The sequence below is a fragment of the Anabrus simplex genome, chromosome 8 (genome assembly GCF_040414725.1).
Source record: "Anabrus simplex isolate iqAnaSimp1 chromosome 8, ASM4041472v1, whole genome shotgun sequence".
NCBI classification, from domain to species: Eukaryota; Metazoa; Arthropoda; class Insecta; order Orthoptera; family Tettigoniidae; genus Anabrus; species Anabrus simplex.
Window position 1 is genome coordinate 11,312,937 of NC_090272.1, and position 19,757 is coordinate 11,332,693.

Below are 19,757 nucleotides of genomic sequence, written 5' to 3' on the forward strand. Positions count from 1 at the left end.
TTCCGACTAACTAATGAAGTCTCCCTTGAGTTCTTGATAAACATGCACAACAGGAAATCCTCCTTCACTTTCAACAATAGCTATAAAGACCACGGTAAATTTCATTTTTAAATATTGTGCAGAGACGTGAAAGCATGATCTTGAATATAATATAACTCCTTCATTTAACCCAATTTTTTACACAAGGTGTTACATTAAACAATACACATCTTACGAGGAGATAAAAGCAGGGACGAATGTAGAAACAAATGCATCGTTGAGAAAGCCAAAATTATACATATTAAAATAAGTTTAACCACACAACTTGCAGTGCGAAAATATTTGCCTTGAATGATTCCTGAATACAAGACGCACGCGCACATATTTCTAAAGAGCCACCAGGTAGGAAAAAGTCCTGCCTGCTGGCTCTCCAGAAATGTGTGCGCGTGTGTTTTTTTTATATTCAGGAATCATTCAAGAAGAACACTTTCGCACTGCAAGATATGTGGTTAAGGTTATTTTTAATATGTATAACTTTTGTTTTCTCAACGATTCATTTGTTTCTATATTCGTCCATGTTTTTATCTCCTTATAAGATGTGTATTGTTTAATGTAACGCCTTGTGTAATATAAATGCCTACATCTTGCCTATTTCCCACATTTTGGCTGATGATGACGCAAACACAGCGTCGAAACTAGTTCCAAGTGCAAATACATGTTATAAATAAATATAACATTTTTGTATTGAAAAGGTGGACCGTTTTAAGTTTTTCCTAACATCCTTTCTCAGTTCAATACGGACGAAATGAAATTCCTATGTTTAAACAGACTTTGGATATTATAGTATTGAAACATTAACAACATTAATTTAATAATTACACTGAAGAAAATGGAAATTGCAACACCCAGAAGGAGTGGTACTACATTGCTGCAATTGAACATGCAGGACGAGTGTTCGGTTGTGATTCGATGATTACACTTTCAGGTCCCTCTGACCACAAGTTTGGACAACAATCAATACAGGAAGTGCCCACCACGAGCTGCAATACATTGATGATTTTGTCGAGGCATGGAGTCAATAAGGCTCTGGATCGCTTCCTGAGGAATTGTGGCCCATGCTTGCTGCACTGCATGGGTCAGTTGTTGCAGAGTTGTGAGTGGCTAGTTGTCGACCCATCATGTCCCACACATGCTCAATAGGACTGAGGTCCGGGGATCTGGCAGGCCGTTCTCAGGTTGTGATGTCGTGGAGAGCTTCTCTGGAGATACGTGTAGTGTGAATCCGGGCTTTGTCCTGCTGAAACATCCCATTAGCAATAATCGGCATCATAGGGACAACCACTGGATTGAGTACCCTATCAACGTACAGTCGAGCAGTCATAGTGCCCTCAACAAGCACTAACTGTGATTTCACATTAAAGCCAATAGCTCCCCAGACCATAATGTTTGGTGTTGGCCCTGTGTCCCTCTCGACAATAAGATCTGGGTGGCCCCTCTCCCCGGTACGTCGGCGCACACGATTCCGGCGATCACGGCGGGCAAGACAGAAGCGCGAGTCATCACTAAAGACGACCCTATGCCATTCGTCGACCCACGTTGATCGTTCTCGACACCAAGCCAGCCTTACACGTCTCTGTTGTGGGGTCAATGGAACACCTTCTGCAGGGACACGGGCTCGTAAGCCAGCTGCACGCAGGTGATTACCAACTGTTTGTTGTGCCACAGCTGCTCGAATTTGTGCTTCTGTTGCATGGGGTTCCATCCGGGTCATCCGAATGATGCGGCAATCCTCTCTCACAGTTGTCTGTCGCGCTGGGCCTGTGCCAGGTCTACGGGTGTGGGTACCTTCATTTGACCACTGCTGCCATACACGTTGTACCGTAGATGCCTGTCGGCCAACACGTGCAGCGACAGTCCTTAGCGATAATCCAGCCTCACACAGCCCAATTATCCGAGCCCTCTCAAACGCGACAGTTGTTGATAGCGTGCTCTTCTCTGTCTGTTAATAAACTTAACCATGATAGGTTAATATTGTGTTTGGTCCGTATTGACTGGTCTGAATGTACAATATAACTATTTATAATAGTTTATTTAAATCCGCCTTGATCAATACACTCATTAAATGAAAGAAACATTATTTATTAAACCATTGATCAAGGCGGATTTAAATAAACTATTATAAATAGTTATATTGTACTCTTCTCTGTCATCGAGGCATGTTTGACGGGGAACACTTCACTGCACAGGCTGCAAGTGAACTACGCTACACCAGAGTCCGTATACTGGAGTTGGTTCCTCCGCGACCAATCACGTGGGGAGACCTGTAGCAAATACAGTAGAGATAATACGCGACACTTATGGATTTCGCCTTGCTAAAATGGGAGACAATTCGACGGTGGCGTTCCTAGGGACTTGACCTGAACAAATCGCGCTAAATTCAAATATCAATGGAAATGTATATACGGAAATGGATAAATAAATTAGTCTAGAAAGAAAGTGTTATTGAGATATTAACTTCGAAGTTGCCAAAGCAATTCTGGATAAATGAATGAAGAATTGTTTAAAAGGTTATTATTCAAAGACTGAAATTAGACATATAAACAAGAAGTGAAATGGACTGGTGTGAAATGGCTTGATCTTTCATTTATGCATTACTTTTTTAGCTTTAGCATTCCTGCCTGAACTCTTACGGTTGGATTTGTCTTTTTTTCTCATTTAAAAACATTGTATCATCACATTAAGACACTTGTCAATAAAAATATCGGCACATTCCTTACACATATGATGCAATGAATTAACATTTAATAGCTGGACAATTTTCCTCTTAACATGAAGCCTAGTAACAGAAAGATATTCCTTACACATATGATGCAATGAATTAACATTTAATAATAATAATAATAATAATAATAATAATAATAATAATAATTCATTCATTCAACTTCGCTAATCGGCCAACTAGGGACCACGATAAGCCTCACTTTACATTCTGGCATTTGTTCGTCTTTCGCTTGATCCACATCGTCTTCATTAGCTCACTGTGTTTAGCACGACGTTCTTCTGTCCATTTAGCACCAGTTGCCCGTTTTTCGTCCCGGAAAGTCCCAAAAGTCTTGATGGCTGCTCTGAAAAGATTTCGGTCTTGTGCATCTTCTGCTTGTAGGCCCAGTTCTTTAAGATCTTTCTTGACATTAACGTACCATGGCATTGCCGTTTTTGGTTTTGCGTCAAATATACTGAAGATACGTTTCGTCCATCGAGAGTCGATCATCCGTCGTATATGACCTTTAGAAGCGAACTCTGCCTTTACGCATTGTGTCCGTGATCTTCTCTATCTTAGAGTATACTTCTTGCCTGGATTTTCTAATGTAGATGCCATTTTTGTAGTTTGGACCAAGTATGGTGTGTAAGATCTTTCTTTCTTTCCTCTCTAAATCCGCAAGCAAACATTTCTCGGACAGGATAAGGCATTCAAGATGCATACAGTGATACTGGTTTGATGACAGTGTTGTAGTGACGAATTTTTGTGTTCAGGGAAAAGCACTTTTTATTGTAAATGTTGCGGGTGGTTTGGAAAGTGACTTCCATTTTCTTGATTCTTGCTGCTATGGCCTCTTTGTCAAGTCCATTTTGCTGAATCCATTCCCCAAGGTATTTAAATTTACTAACACGGTTTATCGTTCCATATTTGGTGTTTAGTTGTGCCGTATCATCTTTGATATTTGACATTACTTCTGTCTTTTGAAAGGAAATTTGTAAACCTGTTTGTTCTGCTACTTCCTTCAACACATTGATCTGTTCTGTTGCACTTTCAAACTTTTCTGCCATAAGGGCTATATCATCAGCGAACGCTAAGCAATCTATTTCCACTCCATTTTTCTTTGTCCCAATCCTTACGGGTTTGTAAAGGTTTCTTTCTTTTAACGTCTTTCGCCACTCCTGTATTACCTTCTCAAGTACGCAGTTGAACAAAAGAGGTGACAGCCCATCTCCCTGTCGAACGCCTGTCTTGATCTCAAAGGGTTCAGAGAGACATCCTTGGAATTTTACTTTGGATTTGGTATTGGTTAGTGTTGCCCTTATTATCGCCAGCAGTTTCTTATCAACTCCCATTTCTGCAAGGATGTTAAACAACACATCACGGTCGATGGAGTCGTATGCTTTCCTGAAGTCTACAAATGTAGATACATAGGTTCGACCTCTCAACATATGGTATCTTATTATGGTTTTTAGGTTAAGTATTTGTTCTGCACTTGATCGGCCTTTCCGAAAACCTGCTTGGTATTCCCCGAGTTTGTGCTCAATTTGCTGTTCTAGTCTTTCAAGGATGGATAGTGACAGGATCTTGTAGGCTACTGGCAGAAGAGAAATTCCACGGTAATTGTTCACATCTCTTATATTTCCTTTCTTGTGTAAAGGATGGATCAAGGCTAGCTTCCAGTCCTCTGGTAGTTGTTCTTTTTCCCATATATCTACAATGGTTTGGTGTAGGATGTCAATTGCTTCTTCCGGGGCATGTTTCCACAGTTCTGCAATCATGGAGTCTTCACCAGGAGCCTTGTTGTTTTTCAGTCTCTTTATGTGGCGTTTGATTTCATCGCGATTTGGTGGAGAAGATGGCAGGTTTTGGCTCACTGGTTTGTTTGTTTTGATGGGGTTGGCTGGTTTTTCACAGTTTAGAAGGTCGTTAAAATACTTAGCTAAGATTTTGCAGTTTTCTTCATTTGATGTTGCAAGAGTTCTATCTTTCCTTAGAAAGCAAAGGGAAGGTGCCTTGTATCCTTGTACCTTCTTTTTAAAATTTCTGAAGTATTCACGGGTCTCGCCTCTATGAAAGTCTTGCTCAATCTTGTCCAGTAGTTCCTTTTCATACTTGCGTTTCTCACTGCGTATTATTTTTGCTGTTTGTGCTTGTTGTGTTTTGTACATCTTCCAATCTTCTTCTTTTTTCGAGGTGTAATACTTTTTCCAGGCCTTCAGACGATCCCCTAAGGTCTTCTCGCAGTTATCGTTCCACCACGTGTGCTTCTTCCTCTTCTTGATTTCCGCCACTCCTTTTGCAGCTTGTATCATCTGCTTTCTTGTGCTGTTGAAGTCTTTTTCCACTGGTTGGGCAAGTTCTTTGAATTCCTTCTCTCTTTCTCTGAGCTTTTTTGTGTCAAAGCGAATTATGGTAGGTTCGTTCTTATTTTTGTTGAGAGGGATTGGCCGAAACTTGATTACTGATACATAGTGATCTGAGTCTATGTTTATGCCCTTTTTTACGGTAACGTTCATGATTTCCGGACTGTATCTTCGAGATATAGCAACATGGTCTATTTGGAATTCTCCTATTGTTTTGTTTGGGCATCTCCATGTCATCTGTTTTCTTGGTAAGTGACGAAAGTGTGTCGACATCAGTTGGAGGTTGTGGTTATCACATAGTTCAACGAGGCGTTCTCCATTCTTGTTGGTTCTTTTGTGTGCTGGGTAGAGCCCAACAACTTTCCTGTGTTTCCGTTCACGTCCTACCTGTGCATTAAAATCACCCAATAGAATCTTGACGTGGTGCTTTGGGATTTTCGCTAATCTGGCATCCAGGATGTTCCAGAATCTATCTGTGTCTTCCAGGTCTTTTTTGTTTTGTTCATTAGTTGGAGCATGTGCATTGACTAGCGTATATGTTTTATTTGCACAACGCAGGGATAGTAGGCATAACCTATCATTAACAGCTTCAAAATTTGAGACTGACCTAAGAATTCTGGTGTTGACAGCAAAAGCTGTACCGAAGATAGGGGTGTTTTTCATTACTCTCTTATGGGATCTGCTCTTGAAGAACCGATACCCTTCAGACTCAAACGTATCTTCGTCAGTGAAGCGAGTTTCTTGCAGAGCCATTACTGATATTTTATTTTCGTGGAGGGCATTGGTCAGCTGTTTCATCTTACCAGTTTGTATTAAACTGTTTATGTTGAACGTTGCCAAAAAAGTCTTAGATATGGGTTTCAGCTTTCGTGACTGTTCAGGATTTCCAAGACGCTCCGACTCGTCTTTAGCATGATGTTGCATCCCCCCCAGAATCCGAACGGGATGCATGTGTCGCTTGTCGGCGACGGTGGATTTCTTTGAAAAGTTGCCACCTGGGGTATTAACTTCATGTCTTTGTTTTACCATCATGCTTGAGAAGCTTTAGCTTAGCTTGGAGCAAATTGCTCATTCTACATACAACCAAGGTTGTTAGCCCTGGAGGGCCCCAAGATGTTCTCCGGCTGTGGGCAGGCATTTCCTCCTTACCCGAATCGTTATGGTTTTCCCGCCAATACTCGGGTGGCTGATTGCAGTGGTTTCCCACTGGGCGATGGGTTCGCCACATCCCTACGCCAAAATAATAATAATAATAACAATGTTTTTTTGTTTTACGTCCCACTAACTACTCTTTTACGGTTTTCGGAGACGCCGAGGTGCCGGAATTTAGTCCCGCAGGAGTTCTTTTACGTGCCAATAAATCTACCGACACAAGGCTAAAGTATTTGACCACCTTCAAATACCACCGGACTGAGCCAGGATCAAACCTGCCAAGTTGGGGTCAGAAGGCCAGTGCCTTAACCGTCTGAGCCACTCAGCCCGGCGAATTGACATTTAATAGCTGGACAAATTTCCTCCTAACATGAAGCCTACTAACAGAAAGATAATCTATAAAATCCCGGCTTTAATCTTAGAAGAGGGATAAAGAAAGAAAAGTATGAAAATGTTGTCGAGAGTGATGCTTTAAGGAATATTTACGTACAATTAGAGCAAAAATGTAACATACCCTTGGCTGTGTTGTCGAGGATTTCTAAAGTCGCTGGCCTGGAAATGATCTGAACAGATCTTATAATTCTTATATAAGCGTAACCTCCCTTCTTTCTTGTACACCTTATCCAAATCGCTTCTGTGACATTTCAAAACCCACAGATCACACCTACAACAACACATCGGTACTGAAGGTTAACTGCTGCACTATAGAATAAAATATGCGTATTATATTTTATGCCAGTTAAAATATGGGTCGAGCAGGTCAGAAGATCATGAAGTAGTATAAAATCTCTGTCACTGGAAGAATATATATGCAAACACAATATTACTTACATGTTCTTTTCATGAGGGAACCTGAAGAACGACCGCGCATTTTTCTCTACTTCGTAATTACTGCAGCCAAACACAGCACATACCTTTCCCCTCATGTTGAGAGGAGATATCAAGGAATGACACACACTACTATTTATGTATGTCAACTCACTGAAAACGCATAAATAACACCAAAAACTTCACACAAAAATACACGTGCTCTTATGAGAGAATCAGTACTGTTCAGGTCTATCCTCTAGAGTGAGCTCCAGTAGCTGTCCCTCGATATCTTGCTCAGTGTCGTGTATTATCTCTACTGTATTTGCCTGTAGCAGCAATCCAATGGGTCTGAAACTTTGATCGTTTACATACCTGTATGGCATTGTTCCATGTCTTGAAAATCAACACAAACGGCCAATGCCTTCATGGTGTTGCAATTTCTATTTTCTTAAGTGTATTACTGAAAAGTACCATTCTGACTATGTTGTGCAGGCTGTGAAACATCCCATCTAAGTAATTTGTTCTCTCATCAGTGGGAAAGGCGCAGGGTGTGCTATGGAAGAGGTTCCTCCTCTTGAGAGGGCATGGTGGTGTTCAATTTTTAATGCTGTGCTTTGCTCCTACCACAACTAATGGTTTGCTATTGGAGAACTGTTTCTTCTTATGAGCGATGGGAGCTTCATGTCATACTGCTGCAAGAACAAAATGTCCCTCTGTTACCCTGGCCAGGGAATTCACCAGACATGAATCCAGTTGAAAATATATGGGAGCTGGTATAGAGGGGGGAGGCAAAGGAAGCAATTGGTGCAAAAATTCAACTTATTGAGAAGATAATTTTGCTGTGGTATCATGACCCATGAATGCAGGAGATCGTACAAACGGGTGAATTGAAGCATTAATAGCTGCTAATGGTGTCTTGACAGAATATTAAGAAGTTTAGTTTAGTTCAATCTGTTGAACATATTTGAAAACACTACTCGGTGCAAGATTATGAATGCTATTGCTGTGTGTATTGTCATCTATTATTAATCACTAGAAATGAAATCCCTACATTTAAGCAGATCAAAATAAACTTAGTTTCATTTAAGCCTCCTTACTAATAATATGTTAAGCATTTGAGGTGTGTCTGATGATATGTCCAGGAACTGTAAAAGAGCATTTGCAAAAATCACTGAACTTCTAAGTTTGTATGTTATCTAGGTGGGAAGTGATGAAAGTGACTACGAAGGTGAAGGTGCCACAGAACGTTCCCGGGTCATTACTCTGAAGATGGTTAATGCCTGGCAAGAAAATCTTCAGACGGACAAGTAAGTGTAGAGTATTTTCTTGTTTATAACTGATTTCTAGAACTACAATATTGTGTGTGATTTTTTTACAATGTTTACTCAAATGGTAAGGCCAAAATCATGTTGGAGTTGTTCATCTCACCGTGTGGCGATGAGGGAACAAGCCAGATTTAACAAATGAGTCAAAGCACGTTGGAGCCACACACCTCATCGCGCACCTTGCCATTCACCAGCAACCAAATTCATTTGATATTTTAGAATCCAGCTGCCTGGATCGCACTCGGCAGTGAGCATCTAAAAGCGCTCAGAGCAGTATATTGGAATTGTATTTTGTGCACTTGGCTGAGGTTGGTATAGGTTATGGTTAGTGAAGATCGCGATGATGTAAAGATGTGTAGTAATGGGCAACAAAAGCTAATGAATACAAGACAAATTTTATTATAGACTTAATTTGAAAGTATGCAGGTGTGCTTGAAAAATAAAAGAATGGAGAGTTATTCAATATATTCTTGTACGAGAGCAATGTAAGGCTCCTACAACAACAGGAAAATGTGATAATTTATGTGTGTCTTGAATGATTTTCGGGCATTCTTCTACTGCAGGGAAAAAACAATGAATGCCTTGCCAATGCTGCACAATTCTAAACACTCTTGTCTTGCACTTACGAAAGTAGTTGCCTGCAATTAGATGAAAAGAGTCTGAAGCGTAAGAACTATAAGCAACTGGAGACACTAATAAGTTTCAGTCTATGGAAAACCCTAACCTATTTTCAGTTTTTTTCCTAGTATCTTGTTCATTATGGCTTCAGTAACTAGGTATCTTTGTAGAAAAGAACTTTCTTCTGACAACTTTAGAAAGACATTTTTTCTTAGTATGGGCCATCCTTTGCCTTCTTCAGTTTATAGATAGTCTTCATACACCATTACCGAGCTCGATAGCTGCAGTCGCTTAAATGCGGCCAGTATCCAGTATTCAGGAGATACAGTAGAACCTCGATAATTCGAAATCGGTTATTTCAAAATCCCGCCTAATTTGAAGAAGCTCTCGGTCCCGGAAACATGAGATACAGTTTTGCATGTTATTTCAATTGTTTAATTCGAAATACGGATAATTCGTAATTCGAAGTACAATGTCGGCCCCATTACCGAAATTCAGACTTAAATCGAAACTGCCTTTACATTTTAAAACAATAGTATGTTACAGAGTAATTTCAACTAGAAATGTATCCACTCCGCGTCATAGAACGCGCGTTCCGGAACGTGGAGGGGTAGCTTTCCGCATTTACACTCACTTCGGTGGGTCTACAGTGCGCTTCATGATTGCTAAGTTGAATGAAATCGGAATTCAACCTTTTAAGGAACGCCGTAATATCATGCAACATGCAGTGTGCGGGAAAACAGAATCTGCGAACACTGGCGATGTCGACAGTTGACGAAAAAACGTGGCAAATATAATAAATTCATAGGCACCGAACAATATTGACATTGCCGGTGAAACTGCATTGCTTTATTTTAATGCGAGCCCAAACGGTCTTATGGTTTTAAAGGAGAAATAGCCAGCCGGGAAATCGTACAGTGTGAGGGATGGGGGTCATAGTAGTGCGTTGCAATGCACATGGAAGATAGATACTTTATCCCCTCGTCATAGGAAACTTCGATAAGCCACAATGTTTTAAGAGCGTCGGGCACTTTCCATGCCAGTACAAATCATCTATAATAAAAATGCAAACAGTAAAGAAATCCAAAAAAATAATGCATTTGCACAGGGGAACCGCCATAATTTATCCTCATCTTTGAATTGTGCGATTTTTTCTCTTTTGTTGCGTGAGGTTATGTTTGTCAGTGATTTATCCAAGTGAATTATTTGAACATTGTAAATGCACCTTGTTGGATACATTTCGGAAATAGTTTTTTCCATGGCATTTGAAATGTTTAAACTGTGAATCGAGGTGATTGCATGTATTAATGGGTCTTAGAATACTGTACTTCGTGACGCGGCAAGTGTTTACATTTCTGAAGTACGAGACAAGTGCCATGACGGGAAATCGTACAAGGATAGGGTCATGGGAAAGTTCGATTTTAAGGGCATCGGGTACTTTCTATGCAAATACAAGGCATCTAAAATGCATACAGTATAGTAATCCAATTAATAAAGCACTAGCACATGGGAGCGAGCATAGAGTTCTCCTCGTCTTTGAATCGTGCTTTTTTTTCTTTCTTTCGTTGGGTGAGGTTATGTTTACCAGTTAGATATCCGAGTGCATTTTTTGAATACTGTAAATGCACCTTCTTGGATACATTTTCGAAACAGTTCTTTTTTCATGGCATTTGAAAGGTATTAACTGTGAATCAAGGTTAAATGCATGCAGTAACGGACCTTAGAATATTTTGTAACGCGGCAAGGGTTGATACTTCTGAAGTGCGAATTGGCGGTTAATTCGAAATCACGTAATTCGAAGTCCGATTTTTGAGTCCCAACGACTTCGAATTAACGAGATTTTACTGTAGTAGGTTCGAACCCCACTGTCAGCAGCCCTGAAGATGGTTTTCCGTGGTTTCCCATTTTCACTCCAAGCAAATGCTGGGGCTGTACATTAATTAAGGCCTCGGCCGCTTCCTTCCCACTCCTAGCCCTTCCCTGTCCCATCGTCGCCATAAGACCTATCTGTGTCGGTGCGACGTAAAGCAAATAGCAAAAAAAAAAAAAAAAAAAAGCATACACCAGTAAAGCTTCAACCTTACATTGTCTACATGCTGCCATTTTCACACAGGACTGGTGCCATGTTCATTTAATGCAAGTACTGTATTAACAATTTGTTAGTGTTAACAATTCTTGATGAGATGGTCATTTTGTTGAATTGTGTGTTAAGTCTACTCAACAAGAGTGGCAACACTTAACATTCGTTGAAGAAACTGGGCCTTAATGACAAAACTGAAAAATAAATAATGCAGGAGCTGACCAGCAATAGACAGAATTGGACTGTTTTTCAATGTGACATGCCATGTTGGGAAACAGCAAAATGAGGCCCACAATGATGTTGGGAGCCGGTGCTGATGGCTCTCAGAATCTTCACCCCTTTTTGATAGAGAATTCTATAAAGCCTTGTTGCTTCAGGTATATGCTATTGTTACCAACTGCCTATGATGCCAACCAAGTTTGGATCACCTCAGATCTATTTCAACAGCAGTTTGCTTCTCTGGATGCAAATAGGGGTGCGCAAAATAGGAAGATCCATCGTTTCATTGACAATTGTCCTGCATATCCTATGGATGTTTATTTGAGGAATGTGCAGTTAGAATTTCTGCCTGGTAACTGCAGAAGCAAGCTGCACTCTGTGGATTTAGGTTTTATACACTCCTTTACCACTTCTCTTCATAATCATAATGGATGAACTGTAAAAGCGGTTAAGAGAAAGGAGCCAACACCTGATGCCCTGGTCTTTACTGATGATGTAATGGTATGGGGTGAGACAGAAGCGCAAGTACAAACTAGACTAGATCTCTGGCATGAAGCTTTTACGCCCTTGGTCTCAAAATCAGCAAAATGAAGACAGTTGGCTTGGTGATGAGTAGAAACTCTCCACATGTTCATCTAAGAATTGGAGATGAGGAGATGGATATTGTAGACAACTTCCAGTATTTAGGTAGTGTTCTGTCATCAGACAATACCATACATCAAGAGCTTAGTAACAGAATACAGAAAGCTTCCAAATTCTATCACGCTGTATGTCAAATACTTTGGGATGAAACATTTCCGTTAGTTTCAAAGATCAGCTTGTACAAAATATATCTAGTACCTATATTGACGTATGGTCTGAAAGCAGCAACACTTATTGGACCAACAAAGAGTCATCTTCAGGCAACAGAAATAAAGTTCCTCCGTTCTTGTCTACAAAAAACAAAAATGGATAAAATAAGGAATGTGGATATCTGACAACATCTTGGATTGGAAAGAAGCTTGCTAGAGACTAGAAGTGAAGAGATTTCAATGGTATGGCGACATGAAAAGAATGAACCCTCACAGGACTCCTTGAACATACTTTGACCACAATGTTCCTGGGAAGAGACCAAGAGGAAGACCTCGTGATGTTTGGGAAAAACAGATAAAGAAAGACCTTGACATTAGAGATGTGAACTGGTGTCGCATATATGAGCAGCATCTGTGGATTGGTAGGACAAACCGGAGGAGGCTCATACACAACCGCACCCAGCTTGCTGGAGTTGGAGTGAAGAAATTATGGTGATGATGACACTCCTTTAAATCATTTTATAGGAAAAACCTAGTGCAGCAAATTTTATTCCTTATGGATGCTAAACATGATCCATCATGATTTAAAGTTTCAACCTTGGATCTGCTTCATTTTATAGCAGAAGTCTTGCTAACCTGTGAAACAGATTACCATATAAATATTTTTCTTGAAAACAGGATTCTTTGAGAAACATCCCTACTCTCAGCTGCCAGTGGAAGAAGAAGAAGAAAAGAGGAAGGCCTGCTCCTTGATGTAGGGGGAATGTGGCAATAAACTACTCTACTGAAGACTTCCTTCTTGTGGATGATTCTGTGGTGACTGCAAAGGAAAGAAGTGTGGAGGAGTTGGTTGCAGGACCAATAGCAGCGAGTCTCCCGCCAGTGACAAGATGAACATAATGAGCAGGACACTTTATGTAGATATCTCTCATCTGTAGAATGGAGTGCAAATAATTTTCATAGCCTTTATGAACTTGAAAAACAAAGAAAAGAAGTGAAAACAGAGATTGATTCTAGACTATTTCAATAGGAACCAGTGATTGTGTTTTCATCTGGAATAAATGTGTGTTAATGTTGTCAATACCTATGTAATGGTGATACAAAAATAAATATAATATTAATAGGGCAAGGTACCCTCACTGTGAAGTTTCAAGATGGATATGTTCATATAGTTCGCACTATCCAGTTACATCAGATGGGTAAATAGAGGCCGTGGTAATAATGGTAGTTTTGAATAGCAAGACAGATTGTATTCTTGCCCAACTAACGAAATAGCGCAGTGGAAACCATGCATATGAGCATTGAATAACAGATGGTGTCAAGTCAAGTAAGGAACATGGTAGGTTGAGATCAGAAAACAAGAAAAAAACACAATATTGATGACAAATGTATTAAAACAAATCAAAGTAAAATCTTTACCAATTTCCTCGAAAAACCACTAAACTGTACAAAGATGGTACTTTCCCAACCATTAAGCTCAAAGTTTGCAATTTGTTTCAAGATGAAACCTACAAGAGAGAAAGTAAGAGAGAAAGAAGCAGGGACGAAAGGGGGGAGGGAAGAAAACAGGAAACATGGCTACCTAATGACAAGTTAATAAGATTAGGAGGAAATACAAAAAAATGTTACCAAATTACAATGTCAAAAAAGAAAAAAGCACACGTCACAACACAAGTCTTCCGAAGTGAAGTCCATGGAATGATCATACATTAACATTAGATAGGAACTGCATCTATTACTAGTTAATCACCATATACGGTTGTGTTTACCAGGCCGAAATCACAGTTATCCAAGGAAGCTGTTCCACGACAGTCTCATTTCAAACTCACATAATTATAAACATGAATCAGAAACACAGTTAATGCTTAAGCATGCATGGGGATTCGCAAAGCACTAGACATAGAACACGCACAGCTCAAGAGAGACTTCCACCTGAGTTCATAACTTGATATTATTCGTAGATTGAAGGAAGGTAAAATCTTGGTTAGGAAATGCCACGCTCCAAAATTAAATTTCCAAAGGGAAGGTTGTTCTTTCTGAAGTTTCAAATTTAAAAGAAAGAATAGAAATGTTTGTCATACCTCATCTTGAAGTTTGTTGCACTAACACAGGAAAGGCACTCATGTGCACAGCTCCGTAATGACAGAGACGATGTTTAACGTTCCACCCTGCACACAGGCTAAGGTCCATCTCAATTAACATGGAGAAAAACCTGGTTTATGTATGCTTGAGTAGAGAGGAAACCATTGAGGAGAAACAAATCGAGCACATTCCAGATGTTACGGGAGCGTGCGCAGCAAACAAAACAGTATCGTGTGACGTCATCAGGAGTGCGAGCAGGCAAGAAGGTGGTCAGTTGACAGCAGATGGTGAAGATGAATAAGAGCTGAAGTCTGTAGAGAGTACATGATTTTCAATAAATATTTGCGATGAGGTTATTGAGTCCCAGTTTCAGAGAGAAATACAGCGTGTTATCGTAATGAAGGCGAGTTCATAGCAGTAGTAGAATGATGAGGGTTATGTGCATGGCGAATTTCCTTGTAGTAGATGCCGGTGATGTGATGAGTCCCTTACACCTACAATAATAGTAATTAAAATATTCCATCCAGAAAAATTAAATTTATTGCACCACCTTAGATAATTCTGTATTCATTCCAAGAAAGATGACCATATTAGAAACAACAAAAATTACACAATATTTTAACTAACTACTGGTATTGTTCTCCTGGTCAGTGGATGAGCAGAATTATAAAAACAGTGTATCATCATGACATTGGAGCTGTATTTGAGGTAAGTAAGAGGATTAAGACTGAAATACTGTACTCTATAAATAAATAAAATACATTTGTGTAATATTTACCTCCTTTTCCAGAGCATTTTTACATCTGTAATATGTTTTCCATGATTTACACTCCCCCTCCCATTTACACCAGTATTCCTTGGGTCCCATGTAAAGTGTAAAAGATGGATAATACAATACTACCTTTCCTAGGTCTGTCCAGACAATTAAGTGTGTGGTGAAAGCCTTTCATGCAGCTCTCCTAAGGGTGTCTGGTGACGAAGATGAAAGGGACGCTGCAGTTTATAAAGTTGATGGAAGTTCAGGTTAGTAGATCAGTTTCCTCCAAAATGTTCTGTTTATAATTAAGATTGTTTGATTGTTTCATAATTCCCATTTTGTGTTAAGAGTTGAAATTAATTTAAATTTATTTTGTGGTGGAGATCATTAAGAGGTTGTGTTCTGCCAGCTTTTCTTATTAAGTTGCTTACAACAGAGTTTTATGGTTCAAATCCTAACCATATCAATTAGCACAAGCAAGGAAGGCCTTTATTAAGAAAATAAATTTGCCCACTTTAAACATCATCATCATCATCATCATCATCATCATCATCATCATCATCTTGGTATCCTTCCAGCGGGCCTCCGTCAGTTCCTCTCCTGTCCCTTTCTCGATAAGCTCTGCATTTATTTGGTCCAGCAGGTCTCCTTCCAGGTACTCCCATTTCCAAGTATTGTCTGGTGCTTCTAGTCTCCTCCATCCTTTGCACATGCCAAAACCATTTCAACCGTGCAATGTGTAGTCTTTTTTCTTTCATATAGGTCACTTGCATGCCTTTTCTAATTCTGTCTCTCTCTCTTTTTTTTTGCTTAGCAGATGGTAAAAATTTCATTTCACATGCTTGCAGTTTATTACAAGATATTTAGAATCATTCCGTATTGACGGTTTTCACTTTACAAAGGTGAAAAATGAGAGTATCCTCCTAATTCAATACATTATATATTCCGTCATTAGACGGAGTAAACAAATTCGAACATGTTTCGGCTCGTTTGAGCCATCTTCAGTGAAAAATGAGGGGGTTGAAATAATTTACATAATATAAGTTGAAAAAATGCTAAAAAACATAATGAAGGAGCAAATGAAAAAGCAAACAAAAGAGAGCCTAGACGGAAACAAAATCAGCACAAATATACAATATTTACATCAATATGCGGAGCAAAAAAATCTCACCGCGACAAAATTCATTGAAACAGGTGTTAATTTAAAATAATAATTGAAACTAAAAACTGTGTTAACCTAAGAAACAAAAGAATAAAAAAACAAATGATGCAGACGGAAATGAATAATAGTAGCACATGGTGAGGTTGTGGACCTCATAGTTTACAAAATATTGGTTTAGTAACAATAACAAAACAGGTTGAAATTACTGTTGAAAATCATCCTTGTAGAAACCCATCACATCAAATTGGTCAGGAGGAGAGCGGGAGCAAACATTTTTGAGAAACCAAGCCTGATATAACGTGCAGGCGAAAAGCCTGTGACAAGGAAAAATCACCAATGAAATTTAAAGCTTTAGAAACAGCAGCATTCTCAAAATCTTCTCAATCTAGCGGTCCCTTTCTTCATTATTGTTTCATAATGTTGGCTGGTGTCTTGCCTTATTATAAAGGGTCGGAAAGGCCGCGGTATAAAATTGAGAAGCTGTGTTAGGTAGGAGACAGATGCATAGTAAACTGTAAGTAATCTAGTGGAAACCGTCAATTACGTTCTAATCTGTAATGGAAAAAAATGAGGTTGTGTGCAGTTTGCTGATGTCTCTTTTCAATATCACACAGGTCTCCAACCCATATGTCATGATTAGCAGGAGGTAAGATCTTGAACATTGTTTGTTTGGCTTTTACGGGAACTGCTTTGTCCCACACTAGATTTCGCACCTGATAGAAGAAGAAGAAGAACATGGAACCTTTTGTCACTCTGTTCTGGATTTCCAGCTGCAGTCGCCTAAGTGCGGCCAGTATCCAGTATTCGCGAGATAGTGGGTTCGAACCCCACTGACGGCAGCCCTGAAGATGGTTTTCAGAGGTTTCCCATTTTCACACCAGGCAATTAAGGCCATGGCCGCTTCCTATCTGTGTCAATGCGACGTAAAGCAACTAGCAATTTCCAATTTAGCACTCCCCTGGTTCGATACAATACTTCCAAGTCAGCTGAAGCTTCCTACACATTCAATTCTCTCTCCATGATGTTTGAGGTCACATTCACTGGGTGTTCTTCTCAGTTTCATTGCTAGTGTTTTCTTCTTACTGACAGTTAACTTATATTCCTTAAATTGTTGACCCAGCAATCTAATTTCCTTTGGACTTCTTGCTCTGTTTCTCCCCAAATGGCAACCTCATCTGCAAACTTTAAACAGTGATATACAAAGTAGACAGATGATTTTTAAGACTTTCATCTGCACTGTGTGGAAGTAAAGCATGGATAATTACAAGCTCAGAAAGAAAGAGGACAGAAGCTTTTGAAATGTGGTGTTACAGAGGAATGTTGAAGGTGAGGTGGGTAGACTGAATCACGAATGACGAGATACTGAATCAAATTCGGGAGAGCAGAACAATTTAACGAAATTTGATTTGGTTGTGGCATCATATACAACCATCAACCCGGTTTAAGGGAGATAGGATCATCTTCCCTATCCTTCACTTAAGTAATTCTTGTCTGGCGCATCCACGTTGCGGGGGTGGGTATCCTCCACATCAGTAGGCCGGTGTGAAGGAGAGCTAAGTTCAGGCAGGGACCCAGTCTCACAGGGTATAACGTGGAACCCATGCCCAGGGTTATGGGTGAAGACCTTAACAGCCTCTTAGGCAGAGAAGGAGACCTTCGGAATGGCGAAGATGGCGGATGAGGCAACCCATCCTCTCTGTCACAGGTGAACAATGTAGTGGAAGTGGAAAATGTTTATTGAAGACTTTATTTGTAAAGTGTGGTAATGACCTAACCTGTAGTGTGTAATATTTGTAACATATGGTATGTGTAAATAGTAGATTTCAGTTCTGTACTTAATGGAAGTATCCAGAAAGTTACATGAATTTTTGAACAGGGTGTGTTGCCTTTTGTTGGTTATGTGTTCTAGAAGGCATTTTTAACTATTCTGGAAATGGAAGATTCGCAAACGTGCGTATTCGAGAAGTTTAGTTAAAGTTTGCGGCTGAAAGTAGGAATTGTGATTGGTGAAACTAGGTGGGGATGGGTGGACTCATGCTTTCTGATTGGCTACTCCAAGGCCAGGGTTTACCTATATATAGAGAGCGAAGCTGCGTTCGTAATAATTCGGACTTGTCTTGGTCTTGTCTTGGCCTGGTCTGCCTTAGTCTGTCTTGGTCTGTCGGAAGTTTTACGTCGTGTGCGACGCTTCGCTACCGGGACGGGCCACCTTCGGGTAAGCACTCTTGAATTCCGTTCCGGCTAAAATTTCCGTAATATTCGGTTGCTTTTTCGTATAGGAGTCTGCCCTAGCCTAACCTAGATTCACCAAATTAATTATTTATGACGCCTTAGCTTTTCAGCTGGGCTTGCCTGTTTGTTTTCGAGGCATTCCCATTTCTTATTTCACTAAATATGTAGATTGTAATTTCATATATTTACCTTGGGGTTTGCCCCTGGTAGTTCAGTGTCACTTGATGCACGCTAGAGTTTGGGAGAGTACGTTCACTTCACTGTAAATTGTAATTGCTTTTTACGTTGCTTTTAACCTGCATTGTACAACCTACTAAATTGCATTGTACAACTGGATTTGTAATTAGATGTATAGTTGGTTTGAAGTTTGAAACTTGTAGTGAAGCCATGATCACGGAGCTTATAGTTCGTAGGTTGTAAGTTGGTGGATTTTGTTTCGGAATGTATTTGTAAAATTTCACTTGTAAATAATATTTTTCAAATTTAAGGATCACTGTGAATTATTTCGGAAACCGCAACCTAAGCCATGTCCATGCCCTCAGTAGGTCGTAGTTCCTTCCACCTTCCTGGTTTATTGTCCACTAGTTGGCCCTACTGATATTTACGTATTATGTTGTTGGCGGAGATCCGCGTAGGCCAGCTGATGTTTCGCTGAGTGTGTAGTGTTTTCTGACATTGTGTAGTTGCTCTTACTTCGCCCCCTTATTGTGTTTAGTGCTTTGTTTTTGTGTAACCACTGTAGTAAAGGTCACACTCTCCGGGGAAAATTAGACGAGGAAACCACTGCCTTGTGGAGAAGAGGGATCTTCAAAGACTAAGGGAGTAAACCCTGAAAGAAAATCCTCAGATGGGTTAGGCTTAGCAGGTCAGCAGATGAGTAAATTTGCACTTGCTTTGAACTATAATACAAGCCTTGGATGGAAGTTTATGACGGTAATAATGTTTGCCAAATCCCCTGCCTAATTCTTTTGGACTGATGTGTAAACTTTGAAATCTGTATCTTTCGGCTTCTTGCCAATGAACTCCTTCTTTATTCTATTTAATGTGGTCTATCTTCCATATTCACATCGTCTTCATGTGTATTGAAGTGCCGTGTCTGGTCGGTGCTGCGCCTTAGGACCTAGCACTGTAATTTCTGGTGGCTGTTCCTCCCTACTGTCTCAGCCAATCAACGCGCGGCTTGTATCCTACTTGGGGTACGCTCTCTAGCTGGCGTGGGTAAGCAGCTGATTCCGAGTTGAACTACCATGGAGTGTAGACGTAGTGCGTGGCCTCGCAGTGTGTTGGCTTGGGCCCGAGACATAGACCCTGGCTCGATCTACGGTTTCACATGGACATGTTAGCCTATCCTGCTTGTGAAGTTGTCCTCATGTATCTGAAATATTATTTTTTGGTGAAGTATTTTAATTCTCGCGTTATTTCATCG

The 19,757-nt window shown here is 40.0% G+C and overlaps 1 protein-coding gene across 5 annotated transcripts in view; it reads left to right on the forward strand.

Annotated features, from left to right (window-relative positions):
• The window catches only part of Noc2 (Nucleolar complex protein 2), a 219,037-nt gene that overhangs the window by 33,433 nt on the left and 165,847 nt on the right, over nucleotides 1-19,757 (forward strand). For all 5 annotated transcript variants that reach the window (XM_067152694.2, XM_068229011.1, XM_068229010.1 and 2 more), the window contains exons 4-5: nucleotides 8,266-8,372; nucleotides 15,091-15,203. In XM_067152694.2, coding sequence (XP_067008795.2) covers nucleotides 8,266-8,372; nucleotides 15,091-15,203 — 220 coding nt within the window. The remainder of the gene's footprint in view (nucleotides 1-8,265; nucleotides 8,373-15,090; nucleotides 15,204-19,757) is intronic.